At 27.1% G+C, this 27,472-nt stretch overlaps 1 protein-coding gene across 1 annotated transcript; it reads left to right on the top strand.

Annotated features, from left to right (window-relative positions):
- Window positions 1-162: 162 nt before the first annotated feature.
- Window positions 163-26,978, top strand: LOC113559961 (dynein beta chain, ciliary-like). Its single transcript, XM_026965756.1, is given in 63 exon segments — window positions 163-251; window positions 1,004-1,143; window positions 1,221-1,361; window positions 1,447-1,658; window positions 1,719-1,816; window positions 1,890-2,055; window positions 2,973-3,269; window positions 4,068-4,181; window positions 4,259-4,452; window positions 5,680-5,872; window positions 5,939-6,108; window positions 6,796-6,914; window positions 7,014-7,376; window positions 7,962-8,325; window positions 8,771-8,990; window positions 9,049-9,126; window positions 9,207-9,401; window positions 9,482-9,651; window positions 9,705-9,927; window positions 10,877-11,043; window positions 11,122-11,411; window positions 11,493-12,193; window positions 12,280-12,506; window positions 12,568-12,694; window positions 12,761-12,994; window positions 13,060-13,238; window positions 13,297-13,432; window positions 13,578-13,712; window positions 13,812-14,074; window positions 14,134-14,335; window positions 14,497-14,721; window positions 14,807-15,017; window positions 15,086-15,213; window positions 15,321-15,752; window positions 15,884-16,057; window positions 16,281-16,476; window positions 16,794-16,906; window positions 17,139-17,332; window positions 17,394-17,613; window positions 17,704-17,865; window positions 18,673-19,218; window positions 19,279-19,752; window positions 19,847-19,973; window positions 20,037-20,170; window positions 20,529-20,657; window positions 21,066-21,219; window positions 21,465-21,607; window positions 21,664-21,833; window positions 21,905-22,043; window positions 22,132-22,296; window positions 22,370-22,563; window positions 22,627-23,140; window positions 23,320-23,490; window positions 23,650-23,801; window positions 23,905-24,205; window positions 24,353-24,496; window positions 24,565-24,702; window positions 24,767-25,168; window positions 25,236-25,478; window positions 25,546-25,728; window positions 26,183-26,356; window positions 26,434-26,582; window positions 26,684-26,978. Coding segments are annotated over 63 exon segments (13,503 nt in total).
- Window positions 26,979-27,472: the final 494 nt, after the last annotated feature.

Genomic DNA, 27,472 nt, shown 5'->3' on the forward strand with positions numbered 1-27,472 from the left:
ATAATATTGTAGGTAGTCTTGATTAAATTAATTTATGATTATCTTGAATAGGCTTTTTTGAATTTATTTTCTAACAAAGAGAACTTTTTCAAAAACTGTTCCGATGACATTATAGTGGAAATACAAGACAGACTTAATGATTTTTTTACAAACATAAATAACATGTCAGGACAGACAAAAAATCGCACAACATTGACATTACCTTATGGCTATGACAACATTACTACTGCTTTAAAAACCGCTGAAATGAGGTATATACCAATTATTTATTAAAAAATAATTTTATTGTATTTAGTACAATGTACGTTACAATGGAAAATGTTGCTATGTGTTATTACGCGATAAGACATAATATAATAAATATATTTATTATTTTTATTATTTTTATTCTATTTTTTAAGAAGTTTAGTTTTTCTTAAGTTGTCTATAGAAAAATTTTCTATTTTATTTTAGATTCTAAGTAGAGCAATTTTATTTTATAATAATAGATGTTTATTGTGTGTATATAGATACACCGTAAGAAGTCGAAAAATGCTTCGATTTTTAACTTTGAAGGTAGCTGATTACAAATTATACCTAGTTTGTATTTTAGAAAATGTCTAAATTTAAAATTTAAACTAATTTAAAAAAACATTGTCGACAGACATTTTTGTTTAACTAAAAACGATTAACCGTAGAAACTTGAAATTTTCACAAAATAATTTTATATACAAATATAATTTAATTTTTTTGATATTTTAACATTTTTGAGCTATTTATTAGTGTAGCATAACGATACGTTTTCAACTATTGTTATTGATTAATTTATGTCGATATCACATCGCTATAGTGCGATACTTCTTGTAGATTGACTTCTTATTGTTTACTTATATTTTGCGTTCTGCTCTATACAGAATTTAAGCAAATCTACGAGTACTATTAACTTAGTTAATAGCTCTGTATCCAAGAAAAAAAGAATTATTTACTATTGAATATTAATTATATTGATTAAACACGTGTTTAGTGATGGAAAAATTATTGATGAAGTGTTAAAACAAAGATTAGAAAACAAAGTGTACGCTTGGTTCAAAGAATTGAAAACAATGGTAGCGCTCAAACCAGATGTGATTTTGGAGAAAAATCCCGCTGCGTTGCCTGCCCAATGTATACGCCCTAAATTTAAAAATATATTTTAATTATATTTTGTTAAATTTTCATACTAATTTATTTTAAATATATAGACATCGATTTCTGGACAAATCGAGAAAAACAATTCATTCATTTTTACGAACAAATTGACGAACAAATTGGACATTTTTTAACAATTTCAAAAAGTCCATGTTTGGATATTTATAGGCAAATAATAGAAAAAACTGTGTGTGGTAAATCAATTTACCAAATTATTATGTCTTTCATTCAATAAATGTTTATTTAAATGATAATAATACTTATTTTGTTTTTATTTAGAAAAACGAGAAGCAAATCTAATTAATTTGTTTTTATCGACACTGATTAAGCACATCAATACGATCGAAGGAGATGGTTTGGTAGAGTCGAAGGTAGAATTATGCGTTTTATGGAGAAAATTGGCTTGTATATGGATATATTGTCCAAATTTTCAAAATTACAATTACTTAATTATCTTGATAAAAGTATTATGCAATATGGTTATGGCTGAGGTAAGCAAAACAAGGTTACATCACGTATTAATCTATTTTTATCTGATATTAATATTACAGTCTTCAAGATATTTAGAGCCGACCGCTCTATTTCAGGGTGAACTAGCGGAGAACTTAGCTAAGATTTATGATATTCTAGACATAATAAGTTATTTCAAGTACTTAATTTGCATACATATTAACATAGTACATAAATATTGTCTTAATATATTGTTAAAATATATTATATAGATATCAATTTAAAGTTACTCAATCGGAATATTTTACGGAACAAACTGATAAATTTATGTTGTCAAATCCCGTTTCACGTAAATACAAGCCACGTTATTGGAATTTCCATGCTAATGATATTTTTCAGAGTCTTAATGCATTTGAAGATCGGTTAAACTGCATTAAAGTATGTTAAACATGTATTAAATATTACTATTTTAGTATATATATTATGTATTACTTCAAAATACATAACTACTATATTTATATATTTGAGTTTCGATATTGTAACTAACTTGAGTGTGATTTATTATATTGTCCGAGTTCTAATTACTATAGAAATTAAAATAGTAATTATTATCATTGCACTTATTGTCAGTACTTACTTATTCAAATTCATATTTTAATTTATGAGTGAAGCAATGAATGTATTTATTTAAAAATAATGTGTTATTTTATACATTTTTATTTGTGTTTATTATTACATTCCGGAGCAGAAAATATGCTTATTTAATCTTAAACGTTGATTGGTTTTTGGTAGTAAATTATATCTAATTAGTTAAAATTAAAGAAATGTTTAGTACTTTGAAAAATAATTAAAAAACTAAAAATGAAAACGGAAATATTTACGCAACACCAGTTTTTGAACAAATTGATTTGGATATTTTATTGTAAATTAAAAATTTACGAATGTAGGTACTTGATAAATATGTTAGCATTTTCTAAACATCGTATAAGCAATAATTAATGTTGTTAATGGGCATTTCAATTTTCAAATTTTATTAAATTTCTTCTTAGTCCAAAAGCTTGAGAATTAAATACGAAATTCCTTATAAGTTGTACTTATAACAATTTAAACGTCTTGAATATACGTGTCACATGGATTTTTTTTATAAGCGTTTGAAATTCTTGAAATTCAATTTTGACAAAATTTGTTTATATCACAAAAATTTGCATCATTCAGGTCAATTATTAAAAAAAAATTCTAATTTTAATTTTGATATCAAAACTATATTTTAACCACGAGAACATTGTATTATATATAGCCATATAGTTAGTTACACATATATATTAATTATATCTATTAAAATTATATTATTTTAGTTGATGGTAATGAACTTTATTGATAACCAAAAATTGGAAAAAGTGGATGTGGGTGGACTCATTGGCTGTTGGTATAGCCCAATGATTGAAGACATGTATCTTCAATTTACAAAGTACATGGAAAAGTTGTCTTCTATAGCTTACGATCCATTGGACTTATTGAACGATGTGAATAACGCCGCGTTTCTGGAGGACTATAATTACTATTTAATTATGTCGAAAGATATTGACAATCGTTTAGCCACTGTTTCAAAAGCTTGTTTTGAAGACATCGACAATCTAATGTCATTTCACAAGGTAAAATTATTCTCTTTTAATTTTATATTAATATTATAAAATATGCACATAAAGTTTTATACTGAGGTTTTATGAAATATAACTCAAAATAATAATACGAATTATATAATATATTTTGTACCTATACTATAATACATAATATACTATACTTATGTTTATCCATACTGAAATACTGACGATCGACAAACAGATTTTTGAAATACAAAGCTAATATATAGGTATGTACCTATAAGATATAGATAATTAAATTAATATGCAGAATAACTTGCGTTTTCCAATTGGTATCTATAAAAATATCTTTTTAGTCTTATGTTTTAATGGTTCTAAGTATAAATTATCAAATCTAGAAACAATCTGAATAGCTTAAAAGAAAAGCGTAGGATTTTTCTATATTTTAGATATATATTAGCGTAGCGATGATTTATTTTTTATGTGTGTGTGTATACGGATAGTAATTGAAAAAAATGATCCGATATTAAAGTTTAACATTTTAAATTTAAAAATAAATTTATTTTTATAAAAGTTGATAAAATATTTTTTATTAGATTTAAGAGCTTGAAAAATTATTGCAAAATCCCACATAAGTTGTTCTTATATAACTATACAAAAATATTTGAAATACATATATGTAGAGGCACAATTATTTTTAATAAACATCTGTAGTTCAAATTTTATGAAAATTTCGTTTAAATCACGAAAATTGATTTAAAAATGTATAAAATATTCAGTTTTTATAGCTAATGTATAAAAATTTAATGAAAAATCATTAAAACAATCGTATTCACCTTAAATTTACAGTTCATATTGATATTTGGTTCGACTGTGCTGAATCGACCTATCGTAGCGGCTGTTGTGGAAAAGTATTACGAAAAAGTATTGGATCTAATAGAATTCGAATTGGCCCGGGAATTTGTTAGTATTTTAATTTTATTAACATTATAATTATACAACCATAGTACTTGAAATCATTTTTTTCTTCGTGTCCTTAGAAAATTATCGACCGTCTATCAGGAACAACGAGTGATACCGGAATTGAGAAAAGTGACTATTACGAAACGCGTTACATACCGGAAGATATGGACGAAGAGTACCCACCCGTGGCTAGAGCGATCATGTGGGGTAACTCACGGTTACAAAGTCGGTTGTTGGACGATTTAAAAATTATTCAGTCCTTTGATTTACCGTAAATATTACATAATCTAATACATTATTAATACTATTCTATACTGGAAAAACTCATACGTGTCATAATTCGAAGAAATTCGTTTTACAATTATTTTTTTTTTTTTGGTTGGAAAATTGTCATAGATATGTATACTTATGGAATATTTGTAGTATTTCAGTAATTACATAAATTGTTTGTTGTTTTTATATCAAAAACATTATTTTAGCCAGAAACATGGTAAACGAGCTTTAATTATTGTAGGTCTATTCGTTTTATTAAGACTATTAGATCTAGCCTAAAATCTGTAAGCTATAATAACGAATAATTAACAATAAATAAACGAACCAACTATAAGTCTTAATCTAAATAAAATTATGAAAAGTCTACAAAGAAAAGAATACACTGGAATTAATAATAATACATTATTAAATTTTAAATTGTATGCTATTTCAATAAAAAACTATATTTTGAAGGCCATAAATTGACATTTTCCTAAGTTATAGTCACGGACTAAGATAGAGAGGACTAGAAACGAACAAATTTTTAACGGGCCCGGAGTGCCTCTGTTGATTTTCGTAGTACACGGCTGGTCTTAACGCTACTGATTTAATGATGATGATATAGATAGCGTACATGTTGGCTATGTACCAATATTGACCAGGAAGAGTAGAAGGTACCGAGACAATTGCGGTCCGGTTCCCTGTCAACCCACCCACTATATCGTTTCCAGTCCTCTATCATAGTCCGTAATTATGGTTTATATTTAAGAACAATAGCAACAGAGAGTCAATTTTATGTAGGGGCCGGTGAGGTACCGTTTCCACGGGCTTCATGCGATTTTTATGAATTGAATATGAATGAAATAATGAAATAGTAGTGTGTTCGACAAATTATGTTCTTAAATACAAGCAATGTGAATATAACTTAAATATTTGTAGATTTAAAACGTGATTTACCGAAAACGAGAAAATGTTATAAAATATAATATATATATTATATAATGTAATATATTACACTGTAATGACTATTAAGTATTATAATTGTTTGTAAATTTATAATCATATAAAATAAAACATTTTTTGAAAAAATAGTGCCCAGGTGTCAGTCTCAAATTTTTCTCCTTTTGTTTGCCTCTGCGCTTAATATTCATTTATTTTGGGAATGACATAACGACTAATAAATAATATTAAATTAATATATTTAGATTTGTTTTTACTTAAAATTCTCCTTTTCTTTGTTGTACAGGATCATGAAAACCCCAAGAGGAGATCAAATCAATATAAAAGTTGAACAATTAAAGGATAAATTTAAAAAATATATAAATCCTATGTTGGAAGAATGGAAGCGTATTGTACCAATACAGATACAAGAAAAAATAGTGCAACCACTTTTCACAGTTAATACAAATAAGACAATCAGTCTGAACTTCTCTAAGGAAGTAATAATTTTTTATTTTTAATCAATTATCATACAATGATTATTTTTATTATTCATTTATATAAAGCTGGATGCCGCAATTAAATCAACCAGATACATTATACTCTGTAATTACAATTTCAAAGATCCAATGTTTGAGATTCCAATAGATGACATTCCATATGATGCAATTGAGCTCTATAAACGAGAAAAACTGATTTTAGCATATAAAAGAGATATTGAAGAAATAGTTGAATGGTTAGTGATATTATTTAATATTTAAATTTTTATTTTTGGTACTTTAAAAATGTATAAAAAGTTTGTTAAATGATTAATTATATACTTAGAAATTTATCCGTTTGTGACTTGGGTAGGTATTTGTGAGGTACTGATAACTGATTACTGAATAGTGATAACTATTGTATTATATTATCTATTGTTGATTACATAGATTCTTTCGGTATTCCAAACAGTATGACTAACTTCAGAAATAAACAACATATTATTTATGTTCTATTATAGAACTGTACCCACACGAGTTCTATGTGCAATTTCCCATTGTCTTTTCAAAGTAAATTATAATAAATTTTTTCTTTCAATTGAAAAAAAAAATATTTTGTTTGAAATAAAACAAAATAATGAAAATGAATAAAAACTGGTATTTTTGTTGAAAATAAAAAAAAATTGTTTTTTCCGAACCCTTATTCATGGGCTACTAAATTATGTTTAAATGACATTAGTTCATTATTGGTTTATAACATGTTTAGTAATTGTTCATGTGACCTGCAGGGATTAGATAATTCAAATATTAAGTATATTTTATTAAAACTACAACCTTTAAAAGCCCTATTTTAATTTGTAAGCAAAATTCAAAACTATTTTCTAATAATAAAATAATTTTATTTTAAATATCTGTTGGTTAAAAAATTACATTTGCTGATTTAGGTATAATATACTAAGAACAGAAACACATCCTACAGAATTACAGTTAATTGTTCAAGAAATCGAGAATATTGATAACCTTATTGAAGATGCTCAAAAGTTTGTTACATGGAATTCAGAAGGTAAAAAAATTGTTTTCTTATCTTTATATAACTAATACGTACTTAATATACAATATAATATTATACAACTAAATAATTATAATATTACCTTAAAAATAGATATTGTTTACACAAGCGAAAATGATTTGAATGAAGAATCAGAAAATGATCAGTCTATATTATCACCCATATCGTTACAAAATACAATTAGTACTATTCATGGTTTAACTAAAAATCTTTACTGGCGTGTAATGCAAACACATGACAATTTTCAAAAAATTACTGCTTTAAGTAGTCAATGGATTAATAATCCGATGTATATACGTGACAAGAATACAAAACGAATAGTGTTTGACTATAAATTGACAGAAAAAAAAATCACTAGGTTCGCTGAAGTGCGAGACGCTAGTATTAAGATACAACGATTGCTTAAGGAAGATCTTTTATTATTTCATAATGTACCATTAATAGATCCATATTTGAGTAAGTCAACTTTATTTCACTTATCTTTGAAATTGTAATGACATAAACATAGTATATTTCTCAATAGATATAGTAAATAATTCATAAATAATGTTTCATTTAAAGATTTCCCTAAAACAATATTAAGTTAAGATAGAAAATGTTGAAGGTTAATATGATGGTTATATTAATTAAAGATTAGTTATATTTATAACACTATTTGATCTTAAAGAAAAAATAAGAAAAGAAGAAAAAAGCGAAATGAAAAAAATGTCCATTTTTCTAGATGGAGATATAAGCAGCAACATTAATAATATTATTTAATTTATGATATAAGCTTTCTTATGTCATGAAGAAACAGAGGAAAGATAATATATTTAACTCTTGTCTTAAGAGAATGTATTTATGAAATAAAGTTTAATATTTTTGATTGGGAAGATGAACAATTAATATGAAAACATCAAGGAGAAATTATTTTAGAAACATTATTTATGAAACAGAGTCCAGTTTAGTTTATTCTATTTAATAATAGAACATGTTTATGTGATTACTATTTAAAAAATAAATGTGATGAAGTTAACTTATATCAAAGAGACGTTATTTTAGGAGAAATATTTGAAGAAGAAGTAAATGAGGAAAATAACGAAGAAGCAAACAAAGAAGAAGAAAAATTAGACTACGTAGAAATTCAGGCAGAATCTATTTTAGACGAAATAATAGAAGAAGAAGAAGAAGAAGGAGAAGGGAATTATGGAGAAGAAAACGTTGACTACATAGAAAATCAAGAAGAAAATATTTTAGAAGAAATATTTGAAGAAGAAGAAAATAACGGAGAAGAAAAACTAGACTATATAGATATTCAGGCAGAAATTATTTTATCTAATATCGAAAACAAGTTAATGTGGGATAAATATAAATATTATGTTGATGAAATAGTATTTAAGGGGTTACAAGATGCAACCTTTTGCAGGTATGAAATATTAATAATAATAATAAAATAATAAAATAGAATACATTTCTTTTTTTCAAGATATAATTAAGTGTTTTTGGGTAAATGAAAAAAAAAATGAATATTATTTCAAATGTTAATATAGTGAAACCTAACTGAAATCATTACGTGGTATCAATTATGTTTAAGAGTTTTTACTTTGTTACATTTAAATACTTTACGATTAGTACAATTGTATGTTTTTGATCTTAGAATATAGAATTAAAATTAATTAACAATAACAACTAATTTTAATTGAGTTCTCTGTAAAATATTTACTAGTTTTTAATTTTTCTATTATTTTAGTTTATCCGTAGTAAAATCTTATATGAAATTATTTAAAATAATGTTTTAATCGATTATAAGCAGTATACTTATATTTGTATACAAATTTAGTTTAACTAATTTCAAAAAAAAACAATTACAGTCTCAAGTATATCAACGATGAAATAACAATTCCCGACGGATCCTTGGCAATATTTTTGGTTGTATACTTTCTTGATAACGATAATTTTCCCCGTTTTTCACCTCATTTGGAAATTGATAATGAACCAAATTTCTTAGGATTGGTTACTTCTTTACTTGAAGACATGGTTGAAATGGGATCGTACATGGAAAGGATTGCTGATGGCTATCCACCATATAACGTAAAATGTTTAATATTGAATATACACATATGTTTTAATTTTTTATATAAAATTGTAGGTAGATATAAGAAATGTTGAAAAGGTGAAACAATATACAGATAAAATACTTGATCAAGTAAAGATTACAACCAATAAAGTAAGAGTAGATTATAATTGATTTTATTTATAATCTGTATATTATTTACGAGATAAGTTCATATTTTGGTTGTATTTTAGGCTCTTGAATATATTATGGTGTACCAAGATTATTCTATGGTTTGGTTAACCAATCAAAATGATGCATTGTCAACATTTTTATTATATGGAAGGGATCTATCATCACAAGAACTAGAAATTCAATATGACGTCGATGAAGATGGAAATCCATTAGTTATGCATTCTTCACCCAAACTGATTGATTTTCAAAACAAAGTATGCACAAAAATAATATATACTTATACATAGTTAGTTATATAAAATACATTCGAGCTTGATTATAATATTATATTTAGATTAACTTTTTTGATAATATCTATCAAAAAGTTGACAAAATAGATGAAAGTATGACATTTGATGTTTGGTTAACAATAGATATAAAACCTTTTAAAAGGGATCTTTTAAAATTAATTACCAGTTGGTCAGATTTATTCAAAACATATTTGGTAAACAAAGTGGTAAACAGGTAAAGTAATATAAACTAGATAAAAACATTTTTATATCTATTGTATTATCTAGTTTGCGTTCGTTACGAGATTTCACAGTGGAAACAGACATGGGTCTTTTAAAACCATTAGAAGAAGGGGACTATGAAGGTCTTGTAAAAATTATGGGACATTTATTTAATGTTCGAGAGAGGCAAGAAGAATATGATTCAATGTTTGAGCCAATAGGGGAAATATTACATCTATTAAAAGTGTATGACGTAGAAATGCCAGAAGACGTGTACATTTTGAAACAAGTATGGTCATTTATTTATTCATTTTATCTTATTAAAATATAAACGTTTATAATTCTAAACCTAACAATACAGAATGAACATAATTTAAATAAAAAAATATATGTTTATAAAGTATAAGCATTTATGTATTACTACTCGATCACCCATTATTAATTTGTTTATAACATATTATCAAAAAAGTATTGCTGAAAATGATTTTAGGTATAATATATTGTAATATTTCTAAATAAATAATGAAAAAATATACCTAATTTATTATCATAAATGTACTACAGTAAAAATTTAAAATTACATCAAATAAAAATTACACATTATTTTGTTAATAGTTAATAAAATAGGATAATAAATGATAATGTCAATTAATTAAATTTAAAAAATATGATTTATAATTTAAACTTGAAGACGAAAATTATTGGCTATTCCTTTTAAAAAGTCTAGTTATAGTCGTTATACATTTTTATAATTCTTTCTACATGTTCTTTATGTATTTCTGTTTAACATCCATTGTATTTCCCGCGATTAGCTGTTCTACCTGTAATCGTATAAAGCTTTTCTCTTTCATAAAATAAATCTATACATTTCCCTATAGTTGGATAACCTAACCACATTGTAAATTTGATTAACTGTCCCTTATTTAAAAATAAATAAATAAGAGTATTTGAATATTTTAAAATAATATACATAATATTGGAAATGTGTGTATTAATTATGTAATTACTAATTAGTATAATAAAATAACTAAAAATATTCGTTCGACAATCAATTATCCTGGCGATCAATTGTTCACGACCAATTCATCGTGATTCAACTTAAGTGTATTTAAAATAATAATTGTATAATTGATAATATATTATCAAAATAAACTAATTAATTTTAATATAAAATTAAGTGATGTATTATAGAATTATAGAAAACAGTTCTTTATTTTAAGATTTCATTTTTTTTTTAGGAATTACCGGAAAAATGGAGTACAACTAAGAAAAATGCTTTGAACGTCAAATCTCAAGTAATTCCTTTAATTCAAACAGAAGGATCAATAATAATTGGAAGAATAATTTTGTTAAACGTACGTGAGACGTTTTTCAAAATCAACTTTTTAAAACAGTCTCAATTTAAGTAAGCATCGTGATTCTCCCTGTAATTAATAGTGTTATCTCAATATACCCACTAAAACTCATAGTCAATATAATTTAGTGCGACATGTGAAAACCCTTACATAGAGATTGATAATGCAAATCATTCTTTGATGGAATTAGAAAAATTGCACGAAAAATTACTCTCTCAAGCTGTACTATTTGAAATTCCACAACCAGAACCAAATATATTATTATCAACTAAAAAAACTCTACGTCTCAATAAACAACTGTGGGATTTTGTATATCTAGTAAAAGGTTGGATAGATGTGTGGAAATCTACATTGTGGAATGACGTAGACACCGAGAATATAGACATGGAACTTAAACGATTTGCAAAAGAACTAAAAGGTATTATATTTTCACATTTAAAAGTTTTAAATATGTATTTTTAAAACTATACTAAGATGTTTTTATACAATTTATTTTAAGTAATGGATAAAATTATTCGCGAATGGTCGGTATATGAATACATCGAAGATTTAATAAAAACCATTATGACGTCTTTGAGAGCACTAAGTGAATTACAAAACCCAGCAATGAAAGAACGTCACTGGACGGAACTTATGAATGTTACAAATGTAATATTATTTAAATTTAGATAGATAGTTTATTATTATTCGAAATTAATATAATGTATTCAAACCTTTAAATTTTTTTAGGTTAGGTTTTCTATTGAGAAATCGACCACACTAAATGATTTAATATCACTTAATTTACATGTGTATGAAGATGATATAAAAAATATTGTCGATAAGTCTGTAAAAGAAATGAGTATGGAGAAGTCTTTAAAAGAATTTAATGAAATTTGGAATACAATGTCATTCGAGTATCAACCCCATCCTAGGACAAAAGTTAATTTGCTTAAAGTCAGGGAAGAGATAGTAGAAGTTTTAGAAGATAATCAAGTCCAATTACAAAATATGCTAAGCTCAAAATTTGTTGGATATTTTTATAATGAAGTGTTTAATTGGCAATTGAAGCTAAACACAGCTGATCGAGTAATAAACTTGTGGTTGGAAGTACAAAGAATATGGGCTTATCTGGAAGCAATTTTTATTGGTTCTGGTGATATACGGATACAATTACCAGAGGATACGCGGCGATTCGAATTACTTGACAAGGAATTTAAGGTGAATGAATAAATATATATATATATATATACATAAGTATCAATAATAATAGTAATAATAATTGATTAAATGTGTTGTATAAATAGTCACTACTAGTGGATATTAGAGCTAATCCAAACGTTATAAAGGGCACTGGTAAACCGGGGCTATACAACAAACTTGTCAATATACAAGACGAGCTGTTTAAATGCGAAAAAGTTTTGGCACAATATTTGGAAACAAAACGTTTAACTTATCCAAGGTTTTATTTTATATCATCCGCTGATTTATTAGATATACTATCAAATGGTAATAATCCGGAGTCCGTTTGCAAGTAATTTTAACTAGTGCACTCAATTTATTTTATAAAACTATTAATTTATATATAATTGCAGACATTTGATTAAGCTATACGACTCAATGGCAAAAATAAAGTTTATTAAAGATAAACTAGGGGTTGGTATGTACGCTAAAGATGGTGAATACGTTGAGTTTGATGGAAACTGTGAATGTTCTGGACAAGTAAAAAAAAACAATAAATCTTGGATTTATATTTTTAATCGATAAAAATTTGTTTTAAATGTTCAGGTTGAAAAATGGCTAAATAAATTGACGGATATAATGCGTTCATCTGGTCGTCAGTACTTTAGTAAAGCAGTAAAATCCTATGATGAAAAACCAAGAAGATTATGGATATTTGATTACCCAGCTCAGGCAGCTTTATGCGGTGTTCAAATATGGTGGACTGCTGAAACTAATGATGCCTTTGCTCAGCTTGAAATAGGTCATGAAAACGCATTGAAAGAATACAACAAAAAACAAGTAATTTTAGGTTCTATTCATTAATATTTTATCGTATGAATACTAATATATTAGTATGATTTTAGATAGTGCAGTTAAACGAACTTATCGATTTGCTATTAGAAGATCTGACTAAAGGAGATCGACAAAAAGTGAATACGATTTGTACTATTGATGTTCATTGCAGGGACGTGGTGGCGAAAATGATTCAACAGAAAATTGAAACCGCTTCTGCTTTTCAGTGGCAATGTCAATTAAGACACAGGTAACATAATAATATATACTTAATTTTGAAATCTACAAATACTTGCATTTTATTAAAGATGGGATTTCAAAGAGTCAGATTGTTTTGCCAATATTTGTGATGCGCAATTTCGGTATTGGTACGAATACTTGGGAAATACTCCTAGACTGGTTGTGACTCCTTTGACCGATAGATGTTATATAACGTTAACACAGGTAATTTTGACTGCTTATAGATTGGATCTAGATGGAAATTTCCATATATACTCGTACCTTCAATTATACAATTAAATTAAATTCAATCAAGTCATATTATGTAGATTAATTATATTTATTTTTAATTTTTAATGCTTTAAAATAGTCGTTACATCTAATAATGGGTGGCGCTCCTGCTGGACCAGCCGGTACCGGAAAAACTGAGACGACCAAAGATTTAGGAAAAGCCATAGGAATGATGGTCTATGTTTTCAATTGCTCCGAACAAATGGATTATAGAGTGAATTAATAATATTATTTATTTCTAAATAAAATATTTTGCTTTTTAATAACATACATATATTATGTTTATATTTTTAAAATAATATCTCGGTTCTAGTCATGTGGTAATATTTACAAAGGCCTTGCTCAAACCGGTGCTTGGGGATGTTTTGATGAATTCAATAGAATATCTGTAGAAGTATTATCCGTAGTGGCAACTCAAGTTAAATCAGTACTAGACTCCATTAAAGCAAAAAAGAACACATGTTTTCTATTGGGTGACAATGTTAATCTCATTCCAACCATCGGTATGTTTATAACGATGAACCCCGGGTACGCGGGACGAGCTGAACTTCCTGAGAACCTTAAGGCATTGTTCAGGTATATTGATTAAGATTTTTGACGTTGCTTGAGTGTTAATTTCAAATGTATTTATATAGGCCTTGTGCTATGGTCGTACCGGATTTTGAGTTAATTTGTGAAATTAACTTAATTGCCGAAGGATTTCAAAATGCAAGGTTACTTGCTAGAAAATTCTTGACACTATATTCACTTTGCAAAGAACTTCTGTCCAAACAAGATCATTATGATTGGGGTCTAAGAGCTATTAAATCACTATTGGTTGTTGCCGGATCGTTAAAAGTAAAAATTGAATTATAATATTATAGTTCTCACAAATATAATAATTGTTTAGACATTTGTATTTATTATATTTTACGTAGAATCTGTTATTATAAAATTACCTATCTTAAAGATTTAAAATGTAAATATGTTTTGAAATAAATATCATATTATAATTTTAGCGGGCAGATAGAAATCGACCCGAAGATGAAGTTTTAATGCGAGCTCTTCGAGATTTTAACACTCCAAAAATTGTAACGGAAGATACTACTATATTTATGGGACTTATTGGTGACTTGTTTCCTGCACTAGATGTGCCTCGAAAACGTGATTTAGAATTTGAAAAGCAAGTTCGCCAAGCTGCGATTGACTTGAAACTTCAACCAGAGGATAATTTTGTTCTTAAGGTTCTTTTAAAAAAAAAAATAATAATAATAATAAATAACTATTTGGAACATTTTATTGATAGTAATGTGGATTTTTCCTACGTAGGTAGTACAACTAGTGGAATTATTAGAAGTTAGACATTCAGTTTTCATAATTGGCTTGGCTGGTACAGGAAAGTCCGAGGTGTGGAAAACACTATATAGAACTTATGCAAATCTGAAATTTAAACCGTATTTCAACGACATCGAGCCGAAAGCAGTAACTAATGACGAGCTGTTTGGCGTCATTAGTCCGACTACCAGAGAATGGGTAGACGGTAAGTTTTCACACACCAATATAATTTCTATGTGTAATTATACTAACATTGTACACTCGTCCGTATAGGATTATTTTCGTGCTTGATAAGAGATCAATCACAAATGTCTGGCGATGGATCCAAATGGATGGTAATGGATGGTGATATAGACCCTATGTGGATTGAGTCATTAAATACAGTGATGGACGACAATAAGGTACAAAATCCTTTCGGTCTTATACGATTATTATAAACTCTTTGAATATCACATTGACTTACATCACCATATATAAAAGTACTTTGTTGATATTATGTACATTACAGGTGTTGACATTAGCGAGCAATGAACGTATTGCCCTAACGCCAACAATGCGGCTACTGTTCGAGATATCCAATTTACGGTCGGCTACGCCAGCCACAGTTTCTCGAGCTGGTATACTCTACTTGAACCCTACAGATCTCGGCTGGAACCCTTATGTTTCTAGTTGGATTGACACTAGGGATAACGCGACCGAAAAAGCTGCTCTTTTGGTACTCTTTGAGAAGTATGTGCCAATCTGCTTAGAGGGGCTGAAAACAAAATTTAAAATCATAACACCCATACCGGAAATAACGCACATACAAATGTTGTGCACGTTACTCGATTGTCTACTGACTCCGATAAATTGTCCCCCGGAAACCACTAGAGATGTGTACGAAACGTACTTTGTGTTTGCTTGTCTTTGGGCGTTTGGTTCGGCGACTTTCCAAGATCAGGTGCCTATAATAATTAGTATTATTATTTATTATATTTAGCGCTTTATTAATATAAAAATATATTACACATATTTATAATAATAATCTTTCTAATATTTTGTGATTATTACGCTAAATCGGTTTTCATATAGTTGATTGATTGGCGAGTTGAATTTTCCAAATGGTGGTTAACAGAGTTTAAAACGATTAAAATCCCATCATCAGGAAGTGTATTCAATTATTTTATCGATCCTGAATCGAAACAGTTTCTTCCGTGGTCAGATCTTGTTTCTTCATTTGAACTTAATCCAGATATACCTTTACAAGTAATGATTTTATTATTTAACTAAAAAAAATAATAGTTATAAATATATTGGTATAAATCATACCAATTATAATTAAAAGTATAATTACTCTAACTTTTTTTCTAAATTTTATTTTATTAGTGTCCAAGTTTCTTGTAAATTATTATAGCTTATATTTGATCGTGTTTATTCTTGGCCTTCTTGCAATTAATCAATGGTAATTAATTCTTATAATTAATTACAGCAAACACTCGTGAACACAATAGAAACGACTAGAATAAGATATTTTCTTGACTTACTGGTTGATAAAAAAAAGGCAATTATGTTGGTTGGAGCCGCTGGTACTGGAAAATCGGTCATAATAAATGATAAACTCAAATCACTTTCTAATGATTTGTATGCTGTTGCAAATGTACCGCTTAATTTCTACACAACATCTGGTACATAAACTAAATATTTAAGAATTGTGATAATTATATTTATGATTGAAGATGTTAACTAGATTAATAGAGTAGTTATTTTTAAATACGTGTTTTGTAAACAAAAATAAGTAATGCATAATTAGTCGCAAACTTTAAACTTTATACTTATATATTTAAGTGTATGATGAGTGAATCTAGTTTTTTACTGTTAATTATTATTCTTTATAAATAAAATTAATGTCAGTATTTTTAAAAATGGATCTCTTAAAGCATAAAATCATAAATATTACTAAAACAATATTAAATAACTTAAAATTATAATTTATTTTTACCAGAAATGTTACAAAAGATTTTGGAAAAACCATTAGAGAAAAAAGCCGGAAGAAACTTTGCCCCACCGGGTGGAAAAATATTAATTTATTTTATAGATGATATAAACATGCCAGAGGTAAGTTAATATTTTATTGTTAATTTAATAATATATATTATAATATTAATTAACAAATAAATTTTAAATAGTTTACCTATTAATTAAAAATAGCTTAATGATTTGGATGAAATATATTTTAAAATAAGTTGTAAACGATCTTAAAATGTATTTTTGAAACGCGTTATAAATGTTTTAACAATGTTTTTTTTGCTATACATATTTTTTTTAATGTAAATAAATATAATTAAAGGTCGACCCTTATGGAACTGTACAGCCTCATACTCTCATCAGACAATTTATGGATTATAAACATTGGTATGACAGGACTAAGTTATGCCTAAAAGATATACAAAATGTTATGTTTGCTTCGAGTATGAATCCTACTGCCGGGAGTTTTACTATTGATTCTCGACTACAGAGGCATTTTTATGTATTTGCTTTAGGGTAAGTCTTTAAGTTTTTTGAAAATTTTTGATTAATATATTTTGTTATGCTATTTCTTTAGATTTCCATCCCGTGATGCATTATACACAATTTACTATTCAATTTTAACTCAACATTTAAAAAACCCAGTAAATAAATTCAACAGTACTGTATCAAAATTAGCAGATATAATTGTGCAGTTGGCAATCAATTTCCATGACAAAATTCTTTCAGTATTTTTGCCAACAGCTATTAAGTTTCATTACATATTTAACCTTAGAGATATGAGCAATGTTTTTCAAGTAAAATCTTATTATTTATCTATCTAAAAATAAGAAATTTTTAATTACAATTGTTAGAAATAATTATATTAATATTTTTTTGTTAAAAAGGGAATCATGTTTACCACTGGAGAATGTGTCTCAACAACTAGTTCTTTTATTCGTCTCTGGCTTCACGAAACTAGTCGAATTTATAGCGATAAATTAATAGAAAAAAAAGATCAAGAAACCTTTTCAAAAACAATTGCGGAACAAATAAAGAAAACTTTTAGTGTGAGCATTTTATATTATTTATTAGTTTTTTATGTATAATTGTAATAAGAAAAATGTTTCATGCAGAACTTAGTAATTGAGGTAAGATTATTATATTTTACTTGGTGCTTAATTTAGTTTTTAAGCTTCTCTATCATAAGGGATGTTTATTAAAATTAATAGAATCACAGAAGTTCATTATGAAAAAAAATTATTATTTGCATACCGACAATTCACTTTAAAGTGTTTAAAAAATAATAAATAACAATAATTTATATTATCCATAGTCAAAAAAGTATTTAGGTAATTTTAATTTTTCTTGGGGGAAGCCTTTTCCTTTAATCATTAGGTTAAATTTAACTTTATAAAGTATGCTAAAATAAATGATTAATTCATCAACCAGTGAACTTAATGAAAACATTATACCTTATTTTTTATATATATTACTATTAATATATTATTTTAACCGTATGTTTATCATTTTAATATTTTTTATAGTTTGTTTTTCAAGATACATATAAACAGTATTTTAGAATTAAAAAAAAAGTTATTAGATCATTTTTTGGGGTCCCTAAACGAGCATGTGGCGCCCATTATTCTGTTGAAATAAAAAAAAATCATGCTAGCACACACTAACACAAACATACCTACAATTTGCAAATTAATATTTTTTTTCTTGTTATATAATAAAAATATTAAATCCTAATTTCTAACATAATAAATTAATACTATATTATTATATATCTAAAAGAAACTATTTAAAAATTAAAAATTAATTTATATAAATTTATATTATAATATTATTGTACGACGGACGTATGTACGCAGGATATCCCGGAAAATGAATATTTGATAAGCCCATTGATATTTTCACACTTCGCGGATGGTATTGGTGATCAAAAGTATATGCCAGTGCGGTCGTGGTCCATACTCCAAAAATTACTAAATGATGCAATGAAGTCATACAACGAATTTTTGGGAGCTATTAACTTGGTGCTATTTGAAGATGCAATGTCACACGTTTGCCGTATAAACCGTATACTTGAACTTCCAAGAGGCAATGCATTACTCGTTGGAGTGGGTGGCAGTGGTAAACAGTCGTTAGCTCGATTGTCAGCTTTCATATCTTCGCTAGAACCGTTCCAATTGCAGTTGAGGTCTTCATATGGAATTTCTGATTTGAAAGCTGATTTAGCAACTTTATACTTGAAAGCTGGGTTAAAAAACATTGGCATTATGTTCCTGATGACTGACTCTCAAGTGGCCGATGAAAAGTTCCTTGTGCTCATTAATGACATGCTGGCTAGTGGCGAGATTCCAGAGCTGTTTGCCGATGATGAAATTGATAATATAATTCAAACCATCTCCCCAGAGGTCTTATCATAGGTTACCTTAGTTTATAAATAATTTTAAATTGACAATCCATAATTACAGGTCAAAGCAGCTGGTTTACCCGAAACTAAAGAAAATTGTTGGCATTTTTTCATTAACAAAGTGAGATCATTAATCAAGATTGTTTTGTGTTTTTCGCCTGTCGGCAATACATTAAGAATTCGAGCCAGACGATTTCCAGCTCTAGTTACTTGCACTTCTATCAACTGGTTCTACGAATGGCCCAAAGAGGCTTTGGAATCCGTATCATTCAGGTTTTTAAGCGATTTGGTCGAACTTCCAGTCAAACTAAGGAAACCAGTATCTCTGTTTATGTCTCACGTACATAGTTCAGTAAATGACATGTCGCTAAGATATTTAACAAATGATCGTCGTTACAATTATACTACACCAAAATCATTTTTGGAACAAATTAATCTCTATATGAAACTATTAGTATCGAAGACCAAAGATATTAAGCACGGGATCTACCGATTCCAAAATGGTATTAAACAACTTTTATCATGTGCAGCTCAAGTAAGTTAAAATATAAAATGCTATTTATAAATATTTAACAATAATGATTGTCATTAACAGTTTATTCAGTTAAATACTTTTTTTATAAACATAGGTTGATATTTTAAAAGTTGAATTAGATGTACAAGAGATTGAATTAACTAAGAAAAATACTAAAGCTGAAGAGCTTATCAAAGTGGTCCAAAAAGAAACAGAGAAAGTAAAATATGAAAAATATAAAGGTAATTATTTTAATTTAAAATAAAATTCACGAGTTTGAGATGTATGATTACTTTTTTTTACAGCTGCTGAAGAAGAAGACAAAGTAAAATTGATTGAAGAAGATGTTGGTTTGAAACAACGATTATGCGCAGAAGATTTAGAGAAAGCAGAACCAGCGTTGGTAGCAGCACAAAGTGCTTTAGATACATTAAATAAAGTAAATTTACTATGTTAATAAAACCATCATAAATGCTTAAAAACAGTCGATAAATCAATTTATACAAATTATTATGTACAGTTATTATAAAAGTCTTAAAGAAGAGAAAATCATTAATGAAAATAAATTTAATGAAAGAATCATATCCATTATCGAAATATTTTTATTTTGTAATTTTCAGTTGTAATCATTTCTATAATTTAAATTATATGTAATTGTAGATGTTCAACTGCATGAATTACGCTGTATCGTTTTATGAAATAAAAAAAATTTAAATACTTATAAAAACTAAGTGTATAACGATTATGTCATGTTTTTATTATAGCAATATTTAATCGATTTTTATTCAATGTTTTAGAATAATTTAACAGAACTAAAATCATTTGGATCTCCTCCATTAGCTGTAATAAATGTATTATCGGCAGTTATGGTATTACAAGCCAAAAAAGGGAAAGTACCAAAAGATAGGAGCTGGAAAGCTTGCAAGGTATCTATTTTTGATATTATTAATTATTATTTTAAATATTATTTTTATTTATTATAATTTTAAATTAAAATATATCTACTTTTAATTAATAGAAGTATGAGATTTTAAATGAAAATCTAAATGGAAATAAAATTGTAAATAATTATTGTATGGATACATTAAATTAAACAATATATTTTAAGTTTATTACCTAAAATAAAATAGTATTTTTTTTATTTGAGTGTTAAAATTGTTTTTAACATTTATAAAATGTATATTTTACCTACTTTAGTAATAAGCAATTATATTTTTTAACAAACACTTAATTTAGGTATAGGATTTTTTAATGTAATTGGTAGCAAATCAGCGACTATATTAATATTAGTCATTTAACATACCTAATACATAATTTATATTTCAATGTTAAAGGTTATGATGGCAAAAGTTGATGGATTTTTAGATTCACTTATAAACTATGATAAGGAACATATACACCAGGATGTAGTCAAAGCAATTCAACCTTATTTAAAAGATCCTGAATTTGACCCAGATCTAATTTCTGCAAAGTCTTCGGCTGCTGCTGGTAAGTAAAATTAAAATATAATTTATAAAACAATACAATTTAATATTTAATATTATTATTATTATTATGTAATAATTAATCACATATATATATATATTAATAATACAAATCACTAACTACATAATATGTGAATGGTGCATATAAAATAATATGTATATATATAACTAGTTTCAAAGATATTTTTAAAACAATATATTATACTTAATATTTATAATAATTTATAACAATGAGTTTTCATATTCAAGGTTTATGTAAATGGGTAATAAATATAATGAAGTTTAATAACGTTTGGCAAGTTGTGGAGCCAAAACGTAAAGCTCGTGATCAAGCAAATGAAGAACTAAGTGCTGCAAGGAATAAACTTATGGAGCTTAGAAACATGATTATTGTAAAGTTTAATTGAATGATTAATTACATAGTATTTTAATTAAGCTATGATTCTAGGAATTGGAAAAAAAACAAAAAATCTTAACAGACGAGTTTGACGGCGCAGTAGCTGAAAAAACGAATTGTCAAAACCAAGCTGATGAAACATCTATGAGGATTGATTTAGCAAACCGACTTGTCAACGGCTTAGCGTCAGAAAATGTACGGTGGAAAGAAAGCGTTTCGATGTAAATTATTTTAACATTATATTTATTAAAAGTATATATAGAATTATAAAATATTTTATTTTATATTTTAGGTTGCAAAAAAGTTTGCAAACTTTACCCGGGGATACCCTTATGGTTTCTGCTTTTGTGTCATATGTTGGTTACTTTACAAAAATGTATCGTCAAGAACTTATTCAAAATGCATGGTTACCCTTTTTCAAAGAAGTTAAGGTAAACTTAACATAGATGTAAACAAATATAAAAAATATGTATTTTATTGTATTTTAAGCGCTATACGTATTAAAATTAAATTTTTCAGCCGGAGATACTAATAACAGAAAATTTAGATCCACTATCTTTGCTCACTGATGATGCACAAATTGCAGCTTGGAATAATGAAGGTTTACCAAATGATAGGATGTCATCTGAAAATGCAACAATTTTAACTAATTCTGTTCGATGGCCATTAATGGTTGATCCTCAGGTATGAACTATTTTTATTTTTAATTAAACAATATTTGAATAAATAATACCTATTGGAGTTTATTTTTAAATAGCTTCAAGGAATTAAATGGATTAAAGCAAAATATGGAAGAAACTTAAGAATTACCAGACTGAACTACAAAAATTATTTGTTAGATATAGAAATTTGTGTTAGAGATGGGAATGTTCTATTGATTGAGAATATAGGAGAAAACATTGACCCTGTCTTAGACAACATTATTGGACGAAATTTAATAAAAAAAGGAAGGTATACTATATGTCTCCTATTAATTTATATATATGTTTAATTTTTATTAATATGCAATTATAGTGCTGTAAAAATCGGCGAAAAAGAAATTGATTACAATCCGAATTTCCGTCTCATATTACACACAAAATTATCAAATCCGCATTACAAACCAGAAATGCAAGCACAGACAACACTTATCAACTTCACTGTGAACCGTGATCAACTTGAAGATCAATTATTGGCGGAAGTAGTGAAAGTTGAAAGACCTGATTTAGAAAAAATGAGAATCGATTTGACCAAACAACAAAATAGCTTTAAAATAACATTGAAACTACTTGAAGATGATTTATTACAGAGGCTGTCATCAGCTGATGGTGATCAGATACTTGGTGACAAAGAACTTGTTTTGAACCTAGAAAAATCTAAAAAAACTGCTACGGAAATTGAATTAAAAGTGGCTGAAGCGAAAATAACATCAAAAGAAATTGACACAGCTCGTGAAGAATATCGTATCGCTGCAACACGAGCATCAATAATTTACTTCATAATGAATGATTTGATAAAAATAAATCCAATGTATCAGTTTTCTTTAGAGGTACTTTTAAATTTAATACAGGATAATCATTTTATAGTGGATTCGTACCATTTAACTTTATTTATTTACTAAGTCATTATATTTTACTTCAATATCCTTATTTAAATGTGTTTAGTAATATTTTTTCAAATTAATTTTAAACTAACCACACTTATTGATTTATATTTTTATTTTAATAGGCTTTCAGTGTTGTCTTTCAACGAGCTATGAAAAACGCGGAAAAAGCAGATACTTTAAAAAAGCGAATAGGTAATTTGGTTGATAATATAACTTATCAAACATTTATTTATACTAGTAGAGGATTATTTGAAAAGGATAAGTTAATATTCATCTGTCAAGTGACTATTCAGGTGCATATATAATTATATTATGATGATAAGTTATTAATTTTTAATAATATTGTTTATATTTATTTGATGATTTTTATTTTAAAAATATACATTTTTTTTGTAATTATTGATTACTGTTAATGTTTAAAAAATACAAATAATACATTCATTATATTTTAGATACAACTTCAAGCAAATAAGATAAAACCGATAGAATTAGAATATTTGTTGAGAAGACCAGCAATTGCTGGATTATCTAGTCCATTTGATTTTATTTTACCAAATGTATGGGGAGCTATAAAGTCACTTGTTTTAGCTGATGATGAATTTGTGTAAGAATAAAAAATACTTTTTTAATGGATGTTTAATTTATATTATGTTAATTGTCATTATAATTAAGAATAAATTATTTTAAAAATATATTCATTATTAAAGCGGTCTAGACAAGGATATTGAAACTTCTGGTAAACGATGGCAGTTATACATAGATAGTGAAGCTCCAGAAAAAGATAAATTACCGCAAGAATGGAAAAACAAAACTCCATTCCAGAGACTATGTATAATAAGAGCTTTAAGAACCGATCGAATGACTTATGCTACCAAAGTATACGTCCAAGAAATTCTTGGTCTCAAGTATACCAATTTTAGACCTCCGGAGTTCATTGATTCATTCAAAGAAACTACTTGTAGAACACCTGTATTTTTTATATTATCTTCCGGAGTAGATCCAACTCGTGTAAATATTATACAATGATCTATAATCTATATCCATTAATTTTGTATTTGTTATATGTTGAAATGGGTTAAACTACTATTATTCAATTATAATAAAATTACACTGCTATGTATTAATTTTTTGCAAATACAAAATATTATGTTAAAGGATGTTGAAGCTGTTGGTAAAAAAAAAGGATTTACAATTGAAAAAAAGAACTTCCATAATATATCTTTAGGGCAAGGGCAAGAACAAGTGGCAGAAGATGCTATAGAGTTAAGTTCTCGGTTGGGTAACTGGGTCATGTTACAAGTAAATATGAAATTATAGTTAATCATTTATTCAATAATTCATATAATGTCGTTATTTATATTTTAAAGAATGTACATTTAGTGCAAAAATGGTTACCTTCTTTGGATAAGAAAATGGAAGCATCTTTTGAACATCCACATGTCAATTATAGAATATTCATTAGTGCTGAACCCGCAGCTGATCCACTCTATCACATTATCCCTCAAGTATTTTTACTATAATTAAAATTATATTAATTTTTAATTGTAAAATTTTTGTTTGTCTTTTTAGGGTGTTTTGGATTCTTCAATCAAAATAACAAATGAACCACCAACAGGAATGATGGCAAATTTGCATAAAGCTTTAGATAATTTCAACCAAGATACTCTTGAAATGTGTGCGAAAGAAGCAGAATTTAAAGCGATCTTGTTTAGCTTGTGTTATTTCCATGCATCTATACAGGAAAGATCAAAGTTTGGAGCTCAAGGATGGAATAGGTCGTATCCATTTAATGTAGGCGATTTGACTATTTCTGTGAACGTTTTATATAATTACCTGGAAGCCAACAATAAAGTTCCTTGGGAAGATCTTCGATATCTTTTTGGAGAAATCATGTATGGTGGACACATAACCGATGACTGGGATAGAAGATTATGTCGGACTTATCTTGAAGTCTATATGAATCCAGATCTAGTACTATTAAAAATATATACATTTATTAATGAAATTTGGTTTTATAAAACTGTATTCAAATTAATAGATGGAAGGAGAGCTTTTATTTGCACCGGGTTTTGTGGCTCCACCAAATACGGACTATAAGTCATACCATGAATATATAGATGATTTACTGCCATCAGAAAGTCCTATATTATATGGACTCCACTCGAACGCTGAAATTGGCACACTCACTACAAGATCTGAAAACTTATTCCAAACTCTATTAGAAATGCAACCTAGAGATTCGGGTACATCCGGTGGAACTGGAATGTCGAGAGATGAAAAAGTAAATATGAAAATAAAATAAAATTTATTGGACATATCATTATGAATGGTATGTAATTTATTTCCAGGTTAGGCAAGCTTTAGACGACGTTCTTGATAAAGTTCCAGAACCGTTCAATTTAATAGATATGATGGGTAAGGTCGAAGAACAAACTCCATACGTAATCGTATCATTCCAAGAATGTGAGCGTATGAATACGTTAATGAACGAAATTAGACGGTCATTAAAAGAGCTACATTTAGGATTAAAGGTAAGGCATGATAATTTATTTAACGATTTAGTAACATGGATGATAATAAAACAGTTAACAGAAGACAGCAATCATAATATTAAAGTAATTAATTTAATTTCAATTAAATACAAAACACTAATAACCAATTAGATTATAAAAAGATGCAGTATTAGTTATATAATTCCAACTTCCAAATGTTATATATATATATATAACAAAAAAATGTAATAATGAAAACGCCTAAAAATCCCTTTACAATGGAGCTAGAAGATAAAGCGATAAACTTGTTTTTGTAACTAACAATGAAACAAATAATAATAAAATATTTACTATTATAAATTATAATATATCATTACTATTAAATAATTTACTATAATTAAAATTTTATCCGTATTTCTAATTAGATCTATTTTTCACTACTGACATTAATTGAGTTGTACTAAATAAATAATTAGCGATTCCTAAAATTTAGGGTGAACTGACAATAACAGCAGATATGGAGGCATTAGAAGAATGTTTATTTATGGATAAAGTTCCACCTAGCTGGGAAAAGCGTGCTTACCCATCGTTATTGCCTTTAGCATCTTGGCATGCAGACTTATTGAGAAGATTACGTGAACTAGAATCATGGGTTAGCGAATTTCAGGTAAACTATAACTTATTAATTAAAAATACGAAATCATTACAAATATTATAGATAAATCTGCTTAATATTTGTTTTAGCTTCCATCGTCAGTATGGTTAGGTGGATTTTTCAACCCTCAATCATTCTTAACTGCTATTATGCAGTGCACAGCTCGAAAAATGGGATGGCCTTTAGATAAGATGTGTTTACAATGTGATGTGACAAAAAGATACCAAGAGGAAATCACGTAAACAAACAATTAGTCCTAGAAATTGAACCATCTGATATTAAATATTATAGTACTAGTTTTTTTTAAAAAAACATTTTTTTTGTCTTGTGATATTTTAGGGTAGCACCCAGGGAAGGTGCTATGATAAATGGATTAATATTAGAAGGTGCTCGTTGGGACTTGATTGCTGGTTGCATTGTTGAATCGATTCCAAAAGATTTATTTCCAATAATGCCGGTGATACATATCAAAGCTATTATCAAAGACAAACAAGATTTGCGAAATATTTACGAATGCCCAGTTTACAAAATCAAACAAAGAGGGCCGACATATGTGTGGACATTTAATTTGAAAACACGACAAAAGCCATCTAAATGGATTTTAGCGGGTGTAGCAATACTACTTAGTGTATAACTAAATAAACGGAGTACTAATTATATGTGATTAGATATTTAGGTTATGTTTATATTTGTCTATTTTATTCAACATATAGAACTAACCTAACTCAGTTGTCTCGTTTTTGAGCGAAATATTTTATATAATACTAGTTGTATTACACTACTTCACTTGGGCTTAAATTAATCTATCTTTCTATCATTTCTCGTTTTGCTTCATTTAAAATACGAGTAGAGGTATACGTATACGTATAATACAAACACAATTACAATGATATGATTAGTTTTAAGATTTTCTACTTCTTAATCCTGGACACATATTTTTAACGTTAACATGAAAAACTGAAGACAGATTCAACAAATGCTTAATGATAACCTAAATCAAATATTGATATTTGTCTTAGTATATTTATAATATATAAAATATTTCCAGAATTAAAAAAGCAAATTATTATTATAAATCATAAAAGTAATCATAGTTATTATTTTTTTTTTTATATATTTGTAAACTTA

This window comes from Rhopalosiphum maidis, chromosome 3 (genome assembly GCF_003676215.2).
Source record: "Rhopalosiphum maidis isolate BTI-1 chromosome 3, ASM367621v3, whole genome shotgun sequence".
Lineage (NCBI taxonomy): Eukaryota > Metazoa > Arthropoda > Insecta > Hemiptera > Aphididae > Rhopalosiphum > Rhopalosiphum maidis.